The 25465-nt window shown below is 44.3% G+C and overlaps 1 protein-coding gene and 1 long non-coding RNA gene across 12 annotated transcripts in view; both read left to right on the top strand.

Annotated features, from left to right (window-relative positions):
- LOC130362415 (uncharacterized) overlaps window positions 1-22546 on the top strand; it is a 149319-nt gene extending 126773 nt beyond the window's left edge. For all 11 annotated transcript variants that reach the window (XM_056566844.1, XM_056566847.1, XM_056566842.1 and 8 more), the window contains 4 exons: window positions 4576-4644; window positions 4741-4775; window positions 14929-14980; window positions 21567-22546. In XM_056566844.1, coding sequence (XP_056422819.1) covers window positions 4576-4644; window positions 4741-4775; window positions 14929-14976 — 152 coding nt within the window. In that variant the 3' untranslated portion in view covers window positions 14977-14980; window positions 21567-22546. The remainder of the gene's footprint in view (window positions 1-4575; window positions 4645-4740; window positions 4776-14928; window positions 14981-21566) is intronic.
- LOC130362416 (uncharacterized) lies at window positions 2386-3004 on the top strand. The gene is made up of 3 exons (XR_008891411.1): window positions 2386-2454; window positions 2551-2585; window positions 2862-3004. It is a non-coding gene; the product is annotated as an uncharacterized LOC130362416 (long non-coding RNA).
- Window positions 22547-25465: the final 2919 nt, after the last annotated feature.

The raw sequence follows: 25465 nt of genomic DNA, 5'->3' as shown, positions 1-25465 counted from the left end.
TCTAAAAATCATAACGCTTTCAATTTTGCACATAAAATTCCTTCTGATGACTTATTTTTTGCGCCACCAATTCTACTTTTCAGTGACATCAGTCATTTTACCAAAAATTCCACGGCGGAACGGAAAAAAATTAATTCATTGTGCGACAAAATTGAAGAAAAAATGTCATTTTGTAACTTTGGCTTTTCTACTCATCGCATTTTTCGGTAAAAATAACACCTTATCTTTATTCTGTAGGCCCATACAGTTAAAATGATACCCTACTTATATAGGTTGGATATTGTCGTACTTCGGAAAAAAAAATCATAGCTGCATGCAGGAAAATTTATACGTTAAAAATCGTTAAAAATTCTCATCTTCTAACCCCTATAACTTTTTTATTTTTCCGCATATGGGCCGGTATGAGGATTATTTGTGCCGTGTTCTGAAGTTTTTATCGGTACCATTTTTGTATTGATCGGACTTTTTGATAGCTTTTTATTAATTTTTTCATGATATAAAAAGTGACCAAAATACGCTATTTTGGACTTTGGAATTTTTTTTGCGCGTACGCCATTGCGGTTTAATTAACGATACTGATCTCTTACCCTGATCCCTGCAAAGCCATAGCTTTGCATGGATCCACGAGATAGGGGCTCGATTGCTCAAGTCTGTAGCTCAAACGCCGATTGGACGCGACGGAGCAAGGTAAGGGGGTCTCCGCTCACATCCTAGCTGATCGGGACATCGCGATTTTATCCCGATCAGCCCGACTGAGCTGCCGGGAAGCATTTACTTTCATTTGTAGACACAGCAGTCAACTTTGATCGCAGCGTCTAAAGGGTTAATAGTGTGCGGCACAATGATCGGTGCCGTACGCTATTAGCCCAGGGTCCCGGCTATGAATAGCAGCCGGGACTGACCCGGTGTGATGCGGGGTCACGGTATGACCCCGTTTTAAACACCGGGACCGGGTGAGGGGCGTACAGGTATGCCCTTCGTCCTGAAGTAGTTAAGTCTGCACAATATACAAAAAACAAGTATAGAAACAAAGAAAGACAGAATGTGTCGGCAGATAAGAACTATTTGGCCCATCTAGTCTGCTCAATAAACTGAATTCTATCAATGGTCGCCTGCCATAACTCATATGAAGGATAGCCTTATGTTTATCCCATGCATGCTTAAAGGGGTACTCCGCCCCTAGCATCTTATCCCCTATCCAAAGGATAGGGGATAAGATGTCAGATAGCCGCGGTCCCACTGCTGAGGATCCCGGGGATCCCAGCGTTTGCTCTGTGCGTAATGACGGGCGATAAAGGGGCCGGAGCAGCGTGACGTCATGGCTCCGCCCCTCATGACATCACGGCCCGTCCCCTTAATGCAAGTCTATGGCAGTAGGCGTGATGACCGCCACGCCCCCTCCCATAGACTTGTATTGATGGGGGCGGGCCGTGACATCACAAGGGGCGGAGCCGTGATGTAACGATGCTCCGGACCCTGTATTGCCCGTCATTACGCGCAGAGCGATCTCGCTCTGTGCAGTAATGATAGCGTGGTGCTGCAGCGGCGATCCCCAGGGTCCCCAGCAGCGGGACCCCGGCGATCTGACATCTTATCCCCTATCCAAAGGAGTACCCCAATAAACTCCTTCACTGTATTTTCTGCTACCACTTTTGCAGGAAGGCTATTCCATGCATCCACTACTCTCTCAGTAAAGTAATACTTCCTGATATTACTTTTAAACCTTTGCCCCTCTTATTTAAAACTATGTCTTCTTGCGGTAGTTTTTCTTCTTTTAAATATGCTCTCCTCCTTTACTGTGATGATTCCCTTTAAATATTTAAAAGTTTCTATCATATCCCCTCTTTCTCTTCTTTCTTCCAAAGCTATACATGTTAAGGTTCTTTAATCTTTCCTGGTAAGTTTTATCCTGCAATCTATGTACTAGCTCTTCTCTGAACTCTCTCTAGAGTATCTATATCCTTTTGGAGATACGGTCTCCAGTACTGTGCACAAAACTCCAAGTGAGGTCTCACCAGTGTTCTGTACAGCGGCATGAGCACTTCCTTCTTTCTACTGGTTATACCTCTCCCTATACATCCAAGCATTCTGCAAACATTTCCTGCTGCTCTATTACATTGTCTGCCTACATTCAAGTCTTTTGAAATAATGACCCCTAAATCCCTTTCCTCAGCTACTGAGGTCAGGACTGTGTCAAATACTCTGTATTCTGCCCTTGGATTTTTACGCCCCAGTTGCATTATCTTGCACTTAGCCACATTAAAGGGGTTCTCCCTTGCTTATACTGTTTTTTGTTATTATGTTTGTGTGTGATGTGTATAAGTATGTGTCTTTTTTATGTGTGTTGTGATTATGTATATATGTATTTTCTTACCTTTTGTGAAGATCTGGAAGCTGGCCCCTTTTTCTTCCAGTGGCTTGCTGTGCACCTCGGCCTCCGCCATGTTGTGTTCGGTAAGTGGGATGTCGGGGGGTGTGTTCTTGCTTCTGTCCTTCCTATCTTCTGACGTCCGAGGCTAATCTTTTCTTCCTGTTTCTTCCGTGGCTCAGCGACGAATCTGCGGCCTCATCCGGCGCATGTGCAGGTAGTTTTTTTTTTTTTACCAATAATGTTTTTTTTTTTCTCTAATTGACAAACTGTCTGTGCTTGCGCGAAGCTACACTATTAGCGTAGACCTAACATACGCTACACTGTTAGCGTAGCACTTGCGTACTCGCGCATTCACCCACCACAATTTCTTCCTGTCTTCAGGAAATTGCACGACTACATAGAATGGAGGAACTGCGAGCGGACTCCCCAACCCAGTTGACCACTTACACTGCAGTATGGCAACCCTGGACAGAATTTTTCTCTTCTACAGATTACACTTTACTGCACTTGGCCAATTGATGTGGGAAGGCGCTCGTTAGTCTCCTGATTCACGTACATGCATGACACTTTTTCCAAGCACCCAGATGGTCACCTGTGGTAGCGGAGGTCTCGGACACCCTGACGCGGTTCCCTCGCGGAGTAAGTAGATCCCTTACATTCTAACTCTCCACTAATCGCCTTGTCCTACCTCTTTCACTTTCCTTGTTTGACACCCTCCTCCTTCCTCCTCCTTCCTACGCTCCTGTCTCATACTACTTCCCTTCTCTTCTGTTTACCCTCTCCCTCTTACTAATTATCATCCCCCTGCTCATTTAACATGGCACAAGCTACTGACCGTGTCTCTTAGTGAGACCATGATACTTGGCTCTAAATGTGGATTCTACCTGATTATGACAGATTTTCAAGTCCGGCCTCTCCAGGCTATCTTTAACCTCTCAGTATTACATTGAATGGGCCTTACTTACGTAACGTCCTGATCTCATTTTACACCTACATGGAGAGCCTGTATACTTTGTGTGCCCTTACGATATTTTTGTTCTGTAACATAGTAAATCTAATAAGAAATTTATTTTGAAAAAAAAAAAAAAAAAGAGCTTAGTGGTGAACTAACAAAACCGTTAACAGATTTATTTAAAGTTGTACTCCACTGCTCAGCGTTTGGAACAAACTGTTCCGAATGCTGGAGCAGGCTTCGGGAGCTCGTGATGTCATAGCCCCGCCCCCTCGATGCAAGTCTATGGGAGGGGGCGTCACTGCTGCCACGCCCCCTCTCATAGACTTGCATTGAGGGGGTGGGGCGTGATGTCATGAGGGGGCAGGGCTATGGCGTCACAAGCTCCCGATGCTGGCTCCAGTGTTCAGAAGAGTTTGTTCCAAACGCTGAGCAGCGGGGTACCCCTTTAACCAATCACTGGTAACAGGAGTCGTCCCGGAAGATTGGAAATTAGCAAATGTCGTGCCTATTCACAAGAAAAATAGTAGGGGGGAATCAAGCAGCTATAGGCCAATTAGTCTGACATCAATAGTGGGGATGTTAATGGAAACCCTACTAAAGGATAGGATTGTGAAACATCTAAAATCTCATGGATTGCAAGATGAAAAACAACATGGGTTTACTTAAGGGAGATCATGTCAAACAAATCTTATTGGTTTTTTTGATTAGGTAACTAAAATAATAGATGGCGGAAGGGCAGTAGACATCGCATATCTAGATTTTAGTAAGGCTTTTGACACTGTCCCACATAGAAGACTTATCCATTAACTACAGTGATTGAGTTTGGACTCCCGTATTGTTGAGTGGATTAGGCAATGGCTGAGTAACAGACAACAGAGGGTTGTAGTCAATGGAGAATATTCAGAGCAAGGTCTTGTCACCAGTGGGGTACCACAGGGATCTGTACTGGGACCAATTTTGTTTAATATCTTCATTAGTGATATTGCAAAAGGTCTCGATGGTAAGGCATGTCTTTTTGCTGATGACACAAAGATATGTAACAGGGTTGATGTTCCTGAAGGGATATGCCAAATGGAAATGGATTTAGGCAAACTAGAAGAATGGTCAGAACTCAACTGAAATTTAAATGGGTTCTCCCTTGTTTATACTGTTTTTTGTTATTATGTTTGTATGTTATGTGTGTATAAGTATGTGTTTTTTTATGTGTGTTGTGATTATGTATATATGTATTTTCTTACCTTTTGTGAAGATCCGGAAGCTGGCCCCTTTTTCTTCCAGTGGCTTGCTGTGCACCTCGGCCTCCGCCATGTTGTGTTCGGTAAGTGGGATGTTGGGGGGTGTGTTCTTGCTTCTGTCCTTCCTATCTTCTGATGTCCAAGGCAAATCTTTTCTTCCTGTTTCTTCCATGGCTCAGCGACGAATCTGCGGCATCTTCCGGCGCATGTGCAGGTAGTTGTTGTTTTTTTTTACCAATAGAGTCCTTACTTAAAGCACACTTATAGCATGAGGTAAAGGGTCATTAAGAGTACAGAGGTGTTCGAATTTAGTGAGAGGCCTATGCAAATCCAATATCCTAACATTTGTGCAAAAAAAGTGCTTAAGTTGCGCATAATGGTAAAGATGTAATGGTGTTGGGATTTGGTTTGGCAACAGATCAGTTATGGATTTGAGATTCTAAAGGTGGTACCCGAGTTCCTGGTAAAGGATAGAAAGGAGGTGGCTGAGGTAGCTGGCGGGAAGTCAGGGTTGTTAAATAATGGCGTGAGTGGTCCATTTGGGTGTGAGAGTTCTGTATGTATGATGTAGAAGCTCTAGCTATAGAGTGTAAAACGGGGGGGGGGGGGGAGAGATTGGAGTCGTTTGGAACTTGAAGATGAGTAGTGAGAGAGCCATAACAACAGAGATTTAGGTTCTATGCAAGACATAACTGCTTCCAATTGAATCCATTGTTTCACATGGCGTTGATGGAAACAGTCTAGAACCCTGTTCAGGATCACTGCTACGTAGTAGGAAAGGTAATCTGGTAAGGCTAAACCCCCCGCTACTCTTAGGCCGGATTAAGACATGACGCGCCAATCTAGGGCGTTTGTGCGTCCAAATAAATCCAGCTTGGAGTGTTGATATTTCTTTAAAGAAGGTACGAGGTAAGTGAGTCGGTATACAAGAAAAGAGCTAAAGAAGTCTAGGGAGGACACTCATTTTGAAAATATTTATCTTACCTATCCAGGAAAAGTCCTTATGTTGGCACCTGGTTAGATCAGACTTTAGTGAAAGGAGAAGGGGTGGGAAGTTTAATTTGTAGGTGTCAGCGAGACGCGCGGGGACAAGTATGCCTAAGTATTTAAGGAAACTTGGTTGCCATTTAAAAGGATATGACGTTTTCAAATGGAGTACCATGTGGGGAGGTAAAGTAATATTCAGTGCCTCACATTTAGAAGGGTTTAGTTTAAAGTTACTATACGTAGAGTATTGGCTGATAGTCTGCATAAGGGAGGGGAGGGAAGTAATAGACCACTAAGCTCTTTTAATAATTTTGGGTGTATCCCATCAGGTCCCTGTGACTTATTTATCTTACCTTTAGACAGCAAACATAGAACCTCTTCCTCTGTAAAGACACATGCATCAAATGATTAATTAGTCTTTCTCCCTAATTGAGGTCCTTTTCCTTCTTTTTCTACTGTAAAAACTGAACAGAAGTATTCATTAAGGCAGTCCACTACCCCTTTATTCTCTTCTACATACCTTCCTTCCTTTGTTTTTAATTTAGTTATTCCTTGTTTTAATTTCCTTTTTTCATTTATATATCTGAAGAATGTCTTATCCCCTTTTTTGCGGCGCTGACTCGGAACAGGCACATCAGGTGAGTATAAAAGGTTTATTAAAATGCAACGCGTTTCATCGGTATAAACATAGATACACTCCTTGAAATCAGAGCGTGTTCACACACTAAAAGACAGAATAGATACACCCCTGGAAATTAGAGCGTGTTCACACATCAAAAAACACAATACAAAATAAAGCAAATATTATGCACAGATTTGCTTACCTCCCACAGTGAGTTTGCATGCTATGCTGAAAGTTTTTATGATGTGTAACTTGTATTTTCTGTAACTTTATAATCTTTTATTCCTGATACAAAAGTTGTTAAAGAGTTAACTTTTTCTCTGTATATAAGTCCCCCCTTCCTGTGATTACCATGCCTGATGAAGCCGCCCATGTGCAGAGAAATGCGTTGCATTTTAATAAACCTTTTATACTCACCTGATATGCCTGTTCCGAGTCAGCGCCGCAAAAGACCATTTGAAGTCCATTTGTCGCTATCTACTTGGTTGGGAGGCTGCAGACCGGGCTCTAACAATCCTTACACGCTGTCCATTGTTGTGTGTGAGCTCACACAACCACCTGGGGTAAGAGGTTTTAAAAATAATCCTTCTACCAATACCTACCCAGTCGGTTTTACGCTATGGAGCGCTCTCTTTTATATTCTTTGTTATCCCCTTTTTTCATAGACTGAGCTAGTTTTTCTTCTGCTTGCCCTTTAGAAGTTCTTATAACTTGCTTTGCCTCTTTCTTCTGCCTAATCTTGTATACACTTGCATCCTTTTCAAATCAGCCAGGGAAACCAGTGAAGGATAATATCACAAAAGTCGAGGTATTATATCCTGCTGAGTGGGCCAGTGAAAGACCAAGTTGCCATATATATATATTAAATAGTGTGTAGAAATATATATATATATATTTATAAAATAAAATACATGGATATATAAGAAATGTTCAGTATATAATATGATAAAATACATTTATGGTCGGATTCTTACCAAGAAGTGTGTGCGGCTTACCGTAACAAACATAAGCCTGATGTGTGCCTGTCCGGCCGTATAGGTAAGCCTGAAGTAAGAAGTGGGCTACCCCTAAGAAAATATCTATGTATACTGAATAAAAAGAGGGAGTGGAGGGTGGGGGAACCGGAGCAGTCGGATCTTCCCCTGCCCCTGGGAGTAAGTATAAATACGCCTCCAGACTCCTCCCATAAATTAGATTAGCCTATACAGGCTAACCACCACTTATGGTCGGATTCTTACCAAGAAGTGTGTGCGGCTTACCCTAACAAACATAAGCCTGATGTGTGCCTGTCCGGCCGTATAGGTAAGCCTGAAGTAAGAAGTGGGCAAAACACCAACTTGTAGGGAAAGTAATTTAATGAAAGTAACAATGCATTTTTACACGTTAGCCAATACATTGAAAGCTCCGGCAATTTCAGTTCGTGGGTTAGGGACATACAGTTGGAAACAATGCGAGTTCCACCGCCCCAGTCTTTTAATAATGTGAGCAGGAACACCATGCCTGGAAGCCGATGAAGCCGCCCCTATCCTAAATTAATGACCAGTGATGGTTTCTGGGTTGATACCCGTACTGCACACCAAGATTCTAATGTGTTTGACGAAGTCTTTGGTAGTAAGTGCCAGAATCGGAAACGGGAGTAAAGGCGACTCGGGTGATTGTCCCCGGAGGGACTCTAGTAATAGACGTAGCACTCTCACCGGGCACCAAGGGTTGTTAGTGGGGAAATATTCTACCCGGGCTTGTGTGATCTGTTGGGTTTTGGTGTGGTCTAACAAAAGCTGGTATCCTGAGTCGGTGGGGACCAGATGTCTGATCAGGAGGAAATCTGACCCATAATTGGTTCGTGTAAATTCTCCTGGCCGGAGGAACCCATAAAAGCTTAAATACATTGCAGCCTTGATTACAAGGCTTCCCCCCAGACCAAATGGGTTATTGTCAAGAGTAATGCTAATCTGCTGGAAGGTAGTTACTGACAGTGGTGCTCTAGCTGCAGGTTTGGGCTTCTCAGACTTCAGAATGCCCTTCAAGGCTGCTTTGATGGCATGAGAACTGATAATGGACGGAGAACTGGGATGACTAAGTGAATGGAAATGCTGAACCCCAGCCAAATACAAACGGATGGAATTATGTGATAATTTTTTGGAAATGTGGCAAAAGTATACGAAGGATAGGATATACTGTATGCTGAAAGGTGAGGGTGAAGGGTGTAACTGCTGGAAACTGAGGAAAGCCCTCCAGGCTGTTCTGTAAGATCTAGCCGTGGTCTTGGCGAGGGACTGATTGATCAGATTAATTGCTCCTGCATGCAGAATATTCAATCCAGCGTCAGAGTGTTGAAAGGAGGTGGCGTGGTAGCCGTCTGGTCCGCTTCTGGCATGAGTTGCCGGAACGCCTGGAAGTCAAAGCGTGATAAGGCATCAGCTGCTAGATTCTTTTTTCCCTCGATATGCACACATTCAATGTGAAAATTATCCATTAAAGCGGTGTGAGTCAGTTTCCTCAGGAAAGACATGATACTGAGTAGCTTGGATCTACCCTTACAGATGATATCCCTAGTAGCTGTATTGTCCGTGAAGAAAACGACTGTTTTACCTCGCCAGAGATGACCCCAGGTTAGTGCTGCCGCAACTATGGGTATTATTTCCAGCAGGGCTGAGGTGGTAGAGAACTCTGGCCATTGGAGGGTTTCTGGAGGCCAAGCTTCCCACAACCAGTGGGACTTGAAAATGGCTGCATATCCACCTGAAGCTGCGGCATCAGATGTAACAATTGGAGAGAATTCGTCAGCCTTTGGAACGAACATGGCAACCCCGTTCCAATTTGCCAAATAATTGTCCCACATGATTAGGTCTGCCCGGGCCGCTTGATCAAGCATAACTGGAGAGTCAGGATCAGGGGCAGATGGCAACAGGGCCAGCAGTCTGGAGACGAATGCACGCCCTTGGGGAATGATTCTTACGGCGAAATTTAGCATTCCCAACAGACTCTGGAGCTGCTGACGATTGGTCACCATGGTCTGAGAGAACCTATGAAGGACTGAACGAATTCTATCCAATTTGTCTTGAGGCAGTCTGGCCTCTAACCTCATGGTGTCAAGGATGATGCCCAGAAAGGTGATTGAGGTTGACGGCCCTTCAACCTTCCTATCCGCCACAGGAACATTTAGGTTCCGGAACACTGAAAGAAGAGTTCTTAAATCCTTAGGCTCACTGGCAGGGGCTTCCAACAGCAGAAAATCGTCTAGATAATGCAACACGTACTCACATGACCAGTGGTTAATGAGGATCCATTCGAGGGCTGAGGCGAATGAGTCGAACAACCACGGGCTGCTTTTGGCCCCGAAGGTCAAACGAGTCGCAAAGTAATATAGACCATTCCATTTAATGCCGTGCCAAGGCCAGAGGTCAGGTCGTATTGGCAGTAGCTTAAAAGCGTCAGAAATGTCGGCTTTAGACAGCCATGTGCCAGTCCCTAACTGTAAAATTCTCTGTATAGCCGCGTCAACTGATGTGTACTTTAATGTGACTTCCTCCGATGGTATGAGGGAATTAACGCTAGGTGTGCTGCAAGAATGAGGTGCCGACAAGTCATATATTAATCGGTATTTATTTGAAAATTTTCCGCACGCAACTCCTATCAGATTAATCCTCCATTGACTGAATGGCGTTCTATCAAAAGGGCCGATCACAAATTTTTTAAGAACCTCTTGGTTGAGAAGCTCTGTCACTATCACTGGATGATTTTCTGCAGACTGCAGGTTCCTGCACTCATACGTGTCATGAGGTACACAAATCATGCCCGTGTCAAAGCCATGCCGAAAACCTTCGCAAAGGAAGTCAACAAAGCCCGGAGACGGATGATCACCTAAGTAGGATCGTAGCACTTGGTGATTAACCCCGCTTAGTCATGCGTCCGCCCCGGATCTTTTAGGACTCTGACTTTTTGGATGGGCCCTATGGCAGATGGAGCAGATGTGCAAGAGCCTACACTGACTGAAGCGGCAGGCTGATAGATTGAAATTATTGCATATCTGGGCGTTCCCAAGATAGTGAACTGGCCTACCCAATTTATCGACCGTAGGACCTGCTTGGCCCCTGACTGCCGCTCCTTCAGAAGCGGATGCGCCCTCAGTGGAAGCAGAACACCAATTGGTGGTGTGGGTAGAAGATTGGCATACCCCGCACAGCGGCGCCCTGAGCCCCGCAAAATGTCTACAAAACAATTCAGTGTCTAAGATTGCCCAATTGGTGCCCTGCTTGAACTGTGAAAGAGTAGCCGCTGCCTTGGCAGAAAAAGAACGGTGATAATCATAAAAAGAAAAACCACCATACTTATAACCAAGGTCGACCAGCTTGTGGAGATATTGATCTAGCTCGTCTCTCCTGCCAGGATGAGCAGAGCACAGAACATCCCTGAACAGCCCGAAGGCTAGAACAAATTCCGGAATGTTCAGCTTCCTGCTCAGCCTGGGGTCCCTGGCTTTCACTGTGACTGAAACCTCCCCGCAAGCAAATGTTTTGTTGTCGAGAATATCCTGCGAAGCAATCAGGAGAGATGCCAAATTTACGTCTCTCCCATCCAAGATATCTCTCCTGATAGCTTCTGGAATAAAGTGTGTTGGGCTCAGGCTGACTAAAGGAGAGAACATACCTGGCATGTAGCTTGAGGGGGCCACTAAGGCTGGGTCCACGGGGACTGAGGATACAGCTTGCGACTCAGGGGCCGGGGCTGGGACTGCCCCTACTGAGACTGCCAGGCTTGACGTGCTTGCCCTCTGAGAGGTCTCACCAGGCCCGGTAGAACCTGATGATCCTGCGATCACCGTGGTAGTGCCTGGGCTGGATCTTGCCTCGAGGTTGGCCATTCTGTTTTGCATATCACGCATGGAAGTGGTTAAGGTGCCAAGGATAGTATGAATTTGAGCCAAAGTCACAGTATCCCTATCTGACTGTTCACCGGCCTCCGGGGTGCTATGTGAGCACAGGATCCTGTAAAGTTCTGCCTTCCTAGCCGTGGCTGGGAATGGGATCCCTTTGCGGCGAAGCTCCGCAATAATTTTTGGGACTGTCCAAGTCCTGAGGGACATGGCACTCCCTTGCGAAGAAGATCTAGCTGGTGAAGGAGGCACAGCAGTTCCTTCCATGGTTTCTGAGCACACAGACATCTCCTGAAAAACAATAACACCCATAAGCCTACCTGTCTACAAAAGAAGACGTAAGAGACAAACGTGAGGCGCGAGGATTGACAAGCAATCTGCCTCTAGAGGGTGCCCAGACAAGACAAGTGAACTAGCTAAGCCAGAGTACGAGGCACGAGGATTGACGAGGGCAACCCACCTCTACTGGCTCCTCCCCCTAGTCCCACCCACTAGCCTTAGTATATACTACCCAAATAACATGAGGCATCGAGGTTTGACCCGGCAAACCAACCTCTCAGAAAACGGTAGGAGAATTTGACACCACCGGGGTGATATATGGAAATGAGGAATCACCCTGAAGAACTAAACCCAACACGAGGTGAACCACAACCATCCTATAAGCTCCCAGAAAATACCTGATTCAGAACGGAAGGTGGCGAGATGAAACCAGAAGATAATCTGTCTGAGAAAAACCATAAATCACAAAGCGTAATGAATCAGAACCAAAAATCCCCTGAATAAAATAAATACGTACTCAACTGACAAGAGGAAGTAGTATCGCAAAGGATAATGGGTAATAAATACTACGTAATTCCCGCTGAAATGACATGAAGGTAGTGGACACCAAATTGATATAACACAGAAAATAAAGCAAACAAAACCTCAAGCAAACATAACCTGAAGCATATACTTGAACAAATACATACATAATGGATGGAATTGTGGGTAAGAATAATGACCCCCAGATGTAAAGGGAGGAGATAAGGACCTGCAGGAGGAAGAGAGGGAAGAATGTACATACCAGCAACCATATATATAACTTACAACCTGATCCAGAGCAAAATGATAGTAAATATATGGATACTTCTTTAATAACTGGCTGCCATGACCCCTCCAGTTTCTGAGAATCCCCCGGATGACAAGAGGGTGCCCCAAGATAAGCAGTGGCAGCATGCCCTCTGACAATAATGCTGCCTCTGCAACCATCTAACCTCACTGGACCCCTCCCCCCTCCCCTCCCCGTAATTCTAACCCCCCCCCCCCACACACACACACACAAATTTGGATCCCTGGGTGACCCTGCCAGATGCTCCTCAATGAGTTACACAACCAAATTGTGCCACGTGGGGCCCTGTGTATCGTGCGGCCGAGCTTGTGGTTGCCAAGCAACAGACCTTGTGCGGGACGCTCCCGTCTGCTAACCGAGCTGCCGGCTCCGACATCCTCTCCTCCCCCGTATAGTAACGAAGTCCGTGGTGGTGCTGAGAGTCCCGGCCCCAGCCGGCCACGCGACGTACGGGGTGAGGAGAGTGGGAAAAAGGAAACCATGGCGCAGATAGACTGCGCTCCTACCTGACCGCCGCCGGAAGAAGCGAATCAGCTGACCGGAAATGCAGAGTCGTCCAGGAACCAGAGGGAACCGGAGCAGTCGCATCTTCCCCTGCCCCTGGGAGTAAGTATAAATACGCCTCCAGACTCCTCCCATAAATTAGATTAGCCTATACAGGCTAACCACCACTTAAAAACCCTAAAAAGGAAAAAAGAGAAAACAGGCAATGATTAAAATATGTTATTTTCGTTGTTGCACCTAAAATGACAATACAAATCTTCCGCTTTGTAAAATTTGATAATAATGTGTCTACATAGATGTGTTCACCGAGGCAATCACCTATTATTTTTCTTATTGATCCTATTTGTAGGTATAAGGGTAAATTCCCATCTGATGATTATTTGGAAGGCAGGCTGTGGAGTACATGGTAAATTAACTCTTTTGGATTTTGTTAATGATAGAAGGTACTGGGTTCGAGTCCCTGATGAACCAAAGCATATTATTAGTGCTTAGTTGTGATTGGTTATTTATATTTTTATAGTTACTATATGTTATTATATATACAGAATTAAATGTGATTAATACCTACAAATGGAAGAATTTATTTATTTATTATATAAATAAGGGTGAATTGCTGACTAATGGTAATTCAGAAAGCAGGCATTGGTGTGGATGGTATGAGTATTCTTTTGGATCTTATCATTAGTATAACATGCTGAGTTTGAGTCCCTGGTGGGCCCAAAATATTAGATTAGACGCTGGATGAAGATTAAGGCCTAAGCAAAAACATTTTTAATAACAATAATTATGACAACAGGGGGAATTGTGATAATCTGATTAGGAAAGGAGTGGAAAATAAAAGGAAAAGGACATGGATAATAAATGATAAAAGATAATAGTAAGGGGAGGGGGCTATATGAATCCCATGAGTGAGTGCCTTTAATTGACCACCTCCGTAGCTTTGTTATGACTTACTGGTTGGACCGTATTGAACCTGAAGATCCAGAACATCTCTTTGTTGTTCAAGGACTGTATTCGATTGGGAATCCATTTAGGTATTTGCTCAATGGGATAAATCTTAATGAGGTCCAGAATACCAGGATGATGTATGCTACAGTGTTTAGATAACTTGTGCAATTGGTATTGTTTCCAGATATTGGCCCGATGTTGGTTTAGTCTTGTATGTAGCTCTTGCGTTGTAGGGCCGACATACTGTTTATGGCATATATATTCTATATATATATTCTATGGTGTAGAAACAAAACTGGAATGACAGTCCATCCCTGACTTGATCAGGAACACTTCTCCTGTCTAGTTGTTCTTTCTCCGGCCCACTCAGCTTCAACTTCCTCTGTCACTGGCCCACTCAGCAGAATATAATACCTCAACCTTTGTGATGTCATCCTTCACTGGTTTTCCAGGCTAATTTGAAAAGGATACATGTGCATATAAGGCTTGTTTTTTGTATATTGTGCAGACTTGAATAAGGAAACACAAGCTTCCAAAATGCGTTGTCGTAATAAGCTCCTTTCTTTATGGAATGGTTTTTCCGTTCCACCATGTTATGCACCCCAAAGACCCCCCATTTTCCTATCTGGACATCCCAGACAACCAGAGCTTTTCTGCATCTAATGTTCTGAATTGACATTGGAACGTCCTGAAAAGGGAGACCCCTACCTTATAGGAGACCCCCTAACCTTAAAGATAGACTGATAAGACAGACACTTTACTTAGATTAAAGACACAGAAATATTTGACTGTTGAACGTAAGGGCTCATATCCCTGTTGCTAGAGTGTCAATTGCTTCCATATGGTGAAGTGTGATACATTCAATGATCCTGGCACAAGGCAAACTTACCATCTTCGTCATTATCTTACATGCAAATCCGATTATGTTGTCCACTTCTTGACAGGCCCATGTGGTCTCCTGTATGTGGGGGAGACCACATGTGATTTCAAGAGGAGGACAACATAATCGGATCGTTAAGGGTCATCTTTTTTACAGAAGCCAACCATCGTGAGCGTGACCTCAAATTCGTACTACTTGATCATATACCACCATGTAAATGGGGGTGGTGACTGTATCAGTAAACTGAAAAAAATTGAATTAAAGTGGATTTATGACCTACAGAGCTTCCGTCCGAGGGGACTGAATGTCGAGTTGTTTGTAACCCCAAATATTTATAATACTTATAATTTGAATGGCATCTGAAATGTGTTTGATATTGATATTGTGACAGCTCATTATGTTTTATGACTAATTCGCTCCTGTTTTCTTTTCTCTCTTTTAGGGTGGCCATGGTGTGCATGGTTACTATTCCTACAATCATGTCCAGTAACTTGGTATTGAACGGTCGCTGTTATGTATATTGAAATTATGTGTTTTTACCTCCATTAAATCCCATGTAGTATAAATTTCCCTGCCCCCACGGTCTAAAGTTTACTTCACCTACAGCCACAGTAGGCGAGGCTAAAGAGCCTGTTTTTCCAGGTTATGTGAGGAGAGCAGGTGGACACTAGGCAAAAGGGGTGGGGCATTAGGAGATTTCACAGGAAACCATATGGCCCTTGGTCTCTTTGCTTTTGGATCTTCGTTGAAGAGAGGAGCATCTTCTGCTCCTTAGCCTGGGATGGAAAAGTATATTGATTGTATCATTTCTACACTGAATATTCATGTATCACTTGGGTAGATTCAGGCTAGTTTGCCAAACATAGAGTATGTACTATTGTATTAATGCTTGTATGAGACTGTTGCTTTGTGTTCCTTCTTTAAGGGTAACTTGTATTGCATTAGTGATTTGTTACTGGTAATCAATAGCATTGATTTTGTAAGTAATGGTTGGTTGTATTGCATACATGATAGTTATTAGACACAGATTGTAAAGCATATTGAAAGTCTCCTGTTGTACATGTGTTGCTAGATTGTGATTGTACCCTTAGTTGTGTGAGCTGTAAATCTACACTATAATTTCCATGTTTCACTAGTGTGACAGGGCATACACGCTTGTGCGAGATACCCAAGTGTAGCCTGTTTGTGTATGAGTTGGTGGTACAGTAAGGCTTACTGCAAACATGTGTTACTGTCCTGCCATCTGATATTGTGCTTGAGATTCTGTTCTTCAGAATGAGTTTCCTTAGGAAGAAGTTGAGTGCATTGATGGGGGATAGAAGGCCCAAATTTGGGACTGTACCACATTGGGCTACCACTGTGGGAAAATGGAGTGTTATAGCAGAAGAGCTTGTAAGCTATGGTGCATCTGTTTACCCAGAGATGAGGGATGAGATAGGAGGTATGGCTCTGAAGCTTGATTTAGGGGTTTATCCCAAAAATGAGAGCCGAGCTGGTTGGATGCTTTTACGTGCCCTAAAATGGGAGGTGCAGAGAAATGAAGAACTTGAGAAAGAGTTGCAGACAAAAACACAGATTATTCATGATAAAGATAGGCAGATTCACATTTTGGAATCAGAGTTACTGGAATGGGAGAACCAATGTATAGATACTGATGAAAAACTGGCTCAGTCTTATGCTGAGATCCAGGAGTTGAGGAATGAGATTGCTAAAAGCGAGTTCCCCAAAATGGTGTCTGGTCTGGCTTCTTCCCATAATTCAGAGCCACATTCCACAGCAGATTTACCCTCTGAAAAGGTCTGTGTTTCAAGTGCAAATGAGGGGACGCTAGAGAGTGAGATTGTAGAAGTTCCCAGTGTTGGTTTTCAATTGTGTAAGGAACAGAAATCTACTAGCAATAAGGGGAAGTCAAAAGCAAATTGGAGCAGTTTAATAGTTGTTAGAAGTGTGTCTCTAGCAGTGAAACGGTATAGATCAGCTATGAAAAATGAGACCCAGATAGTAAATACGGCTAAAAGGGTAAAGTCTTGTTTTGCATGTGGTGTTTCAGGCCATATTGATAGATATTGTAAGGCACATGGTAACAAAACGAAATACTGTTCAGCTAAATGTACTACATGTGGTCATAGTGGCCATATCTCCACAAGCTGTTATTCTACTGGAAACATGACACAGAGGGAACCAGGTGAATCCAGACAGACTGGTAAGGGAAATATACATTCTTCCTCCAAACAACAGTTTCCAGAGAGATCTCTCAGCTTATATTATAAACCTCATCTGTTTGATCCTATGAAAGATGACATTACAAAATATGTGTTCAAGGAGTTGTGTGCACAGGTAGCAATATTCTTACAGAAACCATATATACAGGTAGAGAATCCCATGCCCCCTGTTGGTCCAACGGGGGAAGGGAGACTAAAGAGTAAACAACGGCCACCTTCCTTTTGCATGTAAATAATGTTCACTTGTTTTGTCTTTCAGGAAAAAAATGGAGACAAATAAGATACTGACTGTGTGCAGCTAAACTTTCTTTTCTGGCCACTAGGGCCATACCATAGGCTTACATGTAAAAATGACAATACTTTTGTTAGTTTGGGTTGACATTTACAGAAGCCTCCCCAAATTTGTGTGGAAAACAAATTAGCAATAAACTAACCACTTTGATTTTTTCAAGAGGTGGGGGAGGTTTAGCAAAAACTATTCCTTGCACTAGAAGGCAACATGCCTAGAGGGACTGAGGTAACACTCACACTCAGAAATTAGTTAGCAATGGTTGGAATAATGCTGGGAAAGTGAGTATGGATATGCAGAGTGGAGTTCAACTGTGTCTAGTGTTGGGTTTTACCAAGGTCCACTGATCAGCACAGGCAGAAGAGAATATCTGATGGGCCTGGAAATACTAACCCGTTGGGGAAGAAGGGCGTATGCATACGCCCTTGCATCCTGGTACTTAAGGACGAAGGGCGTATCGCCCGTGGGAATTTCGGTCCCCGCCGCGCTCCGGGCAGGGACCGGGCCGGGGTGACTGCTGATATCTATCAACAGGCACCCCGTGCAAATGCCCAGTGGGGTCATTAGACCCCCCCATGTCGGCGATTGGCGCAAATCGCAAGTGAATTCACACTTGCGATTTGCGCCGATTCCTGGTCATTACGGGTCTATGGTGACCCGGAATAGAAGGGGGATCGCGGTTGTCTAAGACAACTACGATCCCCCTACAGCGATAGGAGTGAGGTGGCAGAGGTGCCACCCCTCCTATCTCTGCTATTGGTGGTCTAGACACGACCACCAATAGCAGATCAGGGGCGGAGGGGTTTACTTTCGTTTTCCCTGTCCTGCCCTCCCACAATAGGCGGGGCAGGATGGGGAAAACGACGTGCACCGAACGCCGAAGGTCCACTTACCCCTCCGGAGGCTGCGGGCAACGGGGATCGGCGGCGGCGAAGGAGATCGGTGCAGGTGGCGTGCGGCCTGCGGCAGAAGAGGGCAGCTCCCTGGATCCTACGGAAGCCGGTAAGTTGCCTAGCAACATCTGGAGGGCTACAGTCTGAGACTGTAGCCCTCCAGATGTTGCAAAACTACAACTCCCAGCATACCCAGAGAGCTGTTTGCTGTTTGGGCATGCTGGAATATGTAGTTTTGCTACAGCTGGAGGGCTGCAGTTTGAGACCACTATATAGTGGTCTCTAAACTGTATCCCTCCAGATCTTGCAAAACTACAACTCCCAGCATGCTCAAACAGCTTTTTGCTGTCTAGACATGCTGGGATTTGTAGTTTTGCAACATCTGGAGGGTCACAGTTTGGAGATCACTGGGCAGTGGTCTATAAACTGTAGCCCTCCAGATGTTGCAAAACTGCAAATCCCAGCATGCTGAAACAGCAAACAGCTGTCTCGGCATGCTGGGAGTTGTAGTTGCGTAACCTCCAGCTGTTGCATAACTACATCTCCCAGCATGCCCTTCGGCGATCAGTACATGCTGGGAGTTGTAGTTTTGCAACAGCTGGAGGCACACTGGTTGGAAAATACTGTTAGGTAACAGAACCTAACTAAAGGTTTTCCAACCAGTGTGCCTGCAGCTGTTGCAAAAGTACAACTCCCAGCATGCACGGTATGTCAGTACATGCTGGGAGTTGTAGTTTTGCAACAGCTGGAGGCACACTGGTTGGAAAATACTGTTTGGAAAACCTTCAGTTAGGTTCTGTTACCTACCAGTGTGCCTCCAGCTGTTGCAAAAGTACAACTCCCAGCATGCACTGTCAGTGCATGCTGGGAGTTGTGGTTTTGAAACAGCTGGAGGTTTGCCCCCCCATGTTAACGTACAGGGTACATTCACATGGGCAGGTTTACAGTAAGTTTCCTGCTTCAAGTTTGGTCTGCGGCAAATTTTTTGCCGCAGCGCAAACTCCTAGCGGGAAACTCACCGTAACACGCCAGTGCGAATGTACCCTAAAAACACTACACTACACTACCACATAATAAAGAGTAAAACACTACATATACACCCCCTTACACTGTCCCCCCCCCCCCCCCCAATAAAAATGAAAAACGTATTGTACGGCAGGGTTTCCAAAACGGAGCCTCCAGCTGTTGCAAAACAACAACTCCCAGCATTTCTGGACAGCCACTGACTGTCCAGGCATTCTAGGAGTTAAGCAACAGCTGGAGGCACCCTGTTTGAGAATCACTGGCGTAGAATACCCCTATGTCCACCCCTATGCAATTCCAAATTTAGAAATGTGCATGGTGCTCTCTCACTTCAGAGCCCTGTCGTATTTCAAGGAAACAGTTTAGGGCCACATATGGGGTATTTCCGTAATCGAGAGAAATTGCACTACAAATTTATTTATTTTTTTCTCCTTTTACCCCTTATGAAAAGGAAAAGTTGGGGGCTACACCAGCCTGTTAGTGTAAAAAAAAAAAAAAAATGCTGGTGTTGCCCCATACTTTTTATTTTCACAAGCAGTAAAAGGAAAAAAAAGCCCCCCAAAATAAGTAACGCAATGAGTACGGAATTACCCCATATGTAGGCGTAAAACGCTCTGCGGGCGCACAACAAGGCTCAGGAGTGAGAGTGCACCCACAGGGGTGGCTGATTTTACAGTGGTTCTGACATAAACGCAAAAACATAAATACCCACATGTGACCCCATTTTGGAAACTACACCCCCCACGGAACGTAACAAGGGGTATAGTGAGCATTTACACCCCACAGGTGTTTGACGAATTTTCATTAAAGTTAGATGGGAAAATGAAAAAAAAAATTTTTCACTAAACTGCTGGTTTTACCCTAAATTTTTCATTTTCACAAGGGAAAATAGGAAACAAGCCCCCCAAAATTTGTAACCCCATTTCCTCTGAGTAAGAACATACCCTATATGTGGATGTAAAGTGCTCAGAAGAGAAGGAGCGCCATTGGGATTTTGAAGAGAAAATGTGTCCGGAATTGAAGGCCACATGAGTTTACAAAGCCCCCATAGTGCCAGAACAATGGACCCCCCCCCCCACATGTGACCCCATTTTGGAAACTACACCCCTCGTGTAATGTAATAAGGGGTACAGTGAGCATTTACGCCCCACAGGTGTCTGACAGATTTTTGGAACAGTGGTCCGTTAAAATGAAAAATTAAATTTTTCATTTGCTCAACCCAATGTTCCAAAGATCTGTCAAATGCCAGTGGGGTGTAAATACTCACTGCACCCCTTATTAAATTCTGTGCGGGGTGTAGTTTCCAAAATGGGGTCACATGTGGGGGGGTCCACTGTTCTGGCACCACAGGGGGCTTTGTAAACGCAAATGGCCCCTGAGTACCATTACTAAAGGAATTCTCTTTCCAAAAGCTCAATGGCGCCTCCTCTTCTGAGCATTGTATTTCGCCCGCAGAGCATTTTACATCCTAACATGGGGTATTTCCGTACTCAGAAGAGATGGGGTTACATATTTTGGGGGGCATTCTCTCCCATAACCCTTTGTAAAAATGGTAAATTTGGGGAAGAAACTGCACTTTAGTGAAAAAAAATTATTTTTCATTTACACATCCGATTTTAACGAAAAGTCGGCAAACACATGCGTGGTGTTAAGGCTCACTGGACCCCTTGTTACGTGCCTTGAGGGGTTTAGTTTCCAAAATGGTATGCCATGTGGGGTTTTCTGCTCTTCTGGCACCATAGGGGCTTCCTAAATGTGACATGCCCCCCAAAAACCATTTCAGAAAAATTCACTCTCCAAAATCCCATTGTTGCTCCTTCCCTTCTGAGCCCTATACTGCGCCCTCCGAACACTTGATATACACATATGAGGTATTTCCTTACTCAAGAGAAATTGGGTTACAAATTTTTGTTGGCTTTTTCTCCTATTACCACTTGTAAAAATTCTAAAACTGGGTCTACAAGAACATGCGAGTGTAAAAAATGAAGATTTAGAATTTTCTCCTTCACTTTGCTGCTATTCCTGTGAAACACCTAAAGGGTTAACAAACTTACTGAATGTCATTTTAGATACTTAGAGGGGTGCAGTTTTTATAATTGGGTCATTTGTGGGGTATTTCTAATAGGAAGGCCCTTCAAATCCACTTCAAACCTGAACTGGTCCCTGAAAAATTTCGATTTTGAAAATTTTGTGAAAAATGGGAAAATTGCTGCTGAACTTTGAAGCCCTCTGAAGTCTTCCAAAAGTAAAAACATCTCAACTTTATGATGCAAACATAAAGTAGACATATTGTATTTGTGAATCAATATATAATTTATTTGGAATGTCTATTTTCCTTAAAAGCAGAGAGCTTCAAAGTTAGAAAAATGCAAAATTTTCAAATTTTTCATAAAATTTTGGAATTTTTCACCAAGAAATGATGGAAGTATCGACAAAAATTTACCACTACCATGAAGTAGAATATGTCACAAAAAAACAAACTCGGAATCAAATTTATAAGTAAAAGCATCCCAGAGTTAGTAATGCTTAAAGTGACAGTGGTCAGATTTGCAAAAAATGCTCCCGTCCTTAGGGTTATAATGGGCTCTGTCCCAAAGAGGCTAAAATTGTATTGTTGGAAAGTGACCCTAAAACCTGTTTATTTTCCATTCAGCAGATTAATGGCAGTGTAACCCCCACTCAACCCATGGACCTCCAATCAGAAGAATCCAAGCTCACCACAAACAGATGACCAGATGACCACCGCTTCTAATGGAGTGAAGAAGGCTACCCATTCCTCAGCATCACGTGGTTGGAAGATGACAAAGATCAAGTTGTCAAGACTGGGTTTGGATGACATCGCGAGACAGGAGAACCCAGAACCAAAGAATACCCTCCAGCACATTTTGGAAAATGCTTTGGCCACCACAAGGATGCTTTAAAGAAACTGTCTCAAGAGAAGCTATAAATAAGGGATGTAGCTCTAACAATCGCCTAGCCCTAGATTCTTGCAGCAGCTACATAGTGAACAATGAGGGCGACATTAACCATGATCAATGTAGACTAACAGCGATCAAAACTCCATGGAACACCGGATTATTTTGGTGGATGGGGAAACGGGGGGAATATGATTACTTTGTATTTCTTTGTTTTATGGAGATATACATGTTGTATGTTTGGTAAACTAGCAGACATGGAATTTAGGGGATCACCTAACATTGGTAAATTATGCAAGAGGTGGAATGTTATGGATATTGAAATTATGTGTTTTTACATCCATAATATCCCATGTAGTATAAATTTCCCTGCCCCCACAGTCTAAAGCTTAGTCACATACAGCCACAGTAGGCGGGGCTAAAGAACCTGTTTTTCCAGGTTATTTGAGGAGAGCAGGCAGACACTAGGCAAAAGGGGTGGGGCATTAGGGGATTTCACTGGAAATCATATGGCCCTCTGTCTCTTTGCTTTTGGATCTTCGTTGAAGAGGGGAGCATCTTCTGCTCCTTAGCCTGGGATGGATAAGTATATTGATTGTATCATTTCTACACTAAATATTCATGTATCACTTGGGTAGATTCAGGCTAGTTTGCTAAACATAGAGTATGTACTATTGTATTAATGCTTGCATGTATGTCTTATTTGGTTTAGCTAATAAATGTTATCAACTTTGCTGGTTACAGAGTGATTGTTAATTTGGTGGGTATACACTGTTGGTACAAGACATTTCTGCCAAAATACTTTGTACAATTATTTCATAGTTGTAGAAAACTTAATCAGTGTTTCTGGGTGCTTTTTACAAACATATTTAGGACCTATAGTTTTAGCCTGAACTTCCTGCTTCCGTTTTCATATAGTTGGTGGCCATTTTGAGGGACTCTAACAAAGAAAGCACATGGTCGGGAGGGGAATGTTTGTTTTACTCTAATTCTAAAATCTCAATTGGTGTAGTATGCAGGATTTTCCACAATAAGTGGAGCTGCAGACAGGATTATCACCCTAGAACCGCAATAGTTGCTTATTGTTATTTTTTCTTTTGTGTGTGGTTACTCTAGTCATCACCCAGTTGTTAATTCCCCCCTTTCTTTTTCCTTTTTTTCCATGTATTTGATTTATATTTGTATTTTTGATGGTCATAGGTATTATGTACTTTGGGTCCCAAGGCATGATTATGTTTGTGGAGCACCCCCAGATGAATACTCCAACACAAAATACAGGGGGCCCCCTGACGACCAGCCAGACTTTTCTGATGTCGAGTCCACCAGGCAGGTGATTCTCCCCGTGAACATGTGATGTGTGACATGACGTGGAAATGTGCCCGATATGTTAGTATGATTGCATGTGGATGGCTGCTGTTTTTTGGGACTATACACCCATTGTGCAATAAAAACTTATTTGACCATCCTTATGACATGTATCTTTATTGTACTCCATCTTAATGCTATCCTATGTATATATGTCTCTTAATAGGGGTTACCATTCTTAAATTAACTTTATTTACATATAATATGTACTAATGAATATTAATTGTCAATTTGTTTGAACTTACATACAGTATATATAGCACTGTGTTAGTCACATGTTTTATGCTTACAAAATGGGTGCAAAGACAGCTGAAAAGTTGCACCTATGTGTTGTTATGGAATAAAGCTACCACATTTTTGCATCTATTGGAGTGCTGAGGCTGCCTTTTGTCTTTGGGTGTATCGTTTTGGCTTCTGACCTGGGCCTTTATTAGCTGCATGCACCAACACCTGAATTTATCCTGACGAGCTACTCTACCCACTATTTGCTATATAAATTATGTATATATGTTACAGAAGAAATACATCACTACTTGGCAAAAATAAATTACCACAATGTTGGAGCAATTTTACTTTTTACATATACGTGTCTACCTCTAAATAAGTCATATAGTTACCAAGGAGCAGAAGTATATGAGAAGGTAAGGAAATATTACTGTTACTGACCAAATCCTTTATACTGAGATCATTATTACCAATATTACTAGTACACAAGGAGGAATATTAGCGCCAAGGGGCGTGGCCTGGATGCAGAGCTAAGCGGACACACGAGCCGGAGCTCCCGCTGCTCAGCAGCTAAAATCCTGTAAATTCCCCTGGGACCTTTGGACCCTTCTGGTGAGCTGAGGTGGCACCAACACTGGAACAGGTGACGGTGCTGTGCGGAGGTCCTGGGGAGAGGCGCTGACTGTGTCGGGCAGTGGCTTGAGGGCAGAAGTGGAGAGACGGGATCCTGCAGGTCATCTCTGGTCCAGGATGTGCTCTTCACCCCCTGGGTCCCGGTGGTTTGTGGGCTGCAGCTGAAGGACGGGTGCCTTCATTGTGGGCTTCGTGGGCCTGGCTTACCCGTTGCCTAGGAGACTCCCTGGCCCTGCTGTGCTCCTGGCTGACGCAGCCATCCTGCTGCTGTGGGCTCTCCTGATTGTGGGCCTGTATATAAAGTGCCTGGCTGCTCTGCTCTACAAACTGGGACTGCTATTTCCTTAGTGAAGTTTCTGCCTGAGCTCTGCTGTTTGAGTGAAGATACTTCTGCTGCTGGAGCCTGCACTTGTGGAGGACTGTGAGTGCTGAGGGACTTGGGGGGGGGGGGGTGCATTGCTGGGACTTGTGGTGCTCTGCTGTGGGGCCGTTAATCTGCCTTTTGCCTGTGACCCTCCTCTGCTCCATCCCTTGCTGTGGGCCCTAGTGACTTTCTACCTGCTCTCTGTTTGCCCTCTTGACTATGGGAGGCCCCTGTGGCAGTCAGAGACAACATAAGAAATCTAAACTGAATGTGGAGGCTCGAAGACTGACCTCTGATGAGGATGCCTCCTCTGATGACTGATCCTCCTGTTCTGGGGGCCCCTCGCACCTGGTTCCGGGCGCTCAGACGTCTTTGGCTGCTAAGGTGTCTGCGCAGGCGACGAAGGTGCTGATCCAGTTCTCCTGGGATTTGGATTGCCCTGAGGGGATTCTCCTGATCCTCCGATGTCTCTCTTTGAGGGCTCTCTGTCTCCTCCACAACCTCAGTCTCTTGCCCGCCCAATGTATGATGCTGCGGTGCTGGATCAGCGGTTTTCTGAACTTCTGGCTGCGTTTACCTCCTGTCAGTCCATCATGGTAACCAAGGTTGATGAACTGAGGCAGGAGTTTGTTATTCTCCGCCATGAAACCCAAAAGATTCGAGAGCGCACTAAGGAGGTGGAGCGCAGAGTTTCCATGGTGGAATATTCCCTGCACCCGCTCCCGGAGTGGGTTCATTCACTGCAGAGGCAGGTTACCGGGGTGCTGAGCTGCCTGGATGACATGGAGAACTGCCTGTAGCGCAACAATATCCGCCTTGTGGGCTTTCCTGAGAAAGTTGAGGGGCAGGATCCTGTGCTATTCCTTGCAACCTGGCTCAAGGAGATTCTTCCGGTGGACACTTTTTCTCCATACTTCTCTGTTGGGCGGGCTCACCGGGTGCCTGCCCGGCCTCCTCCACCTGGGGGCCCTCCCCGTCCATTCCTGGCCAAGCTGCTCCACTTCAAGGATAGAGATGCCATTCTCAGGGCTGTGCGCATTAAAGGCGAAA

This window comes from Hyla sarda, chromosome 3, assembly GCF_029499605.1.
Source record: "Hyla sarda isolate aHylSar1 chromosome 3, aHylSar1.hap1, whole genome shotgun sequence".
Lineage (NCBI taxonomy): Eukaryota > Metazoa > Chordata > Amphibia > Anura > Hylidae > Hyla > Hyla sarda.
Note: the sequence above shows the minus strand (reverse complement) of the source record. Positions and strands in the feature narration are given on the sequence as shown.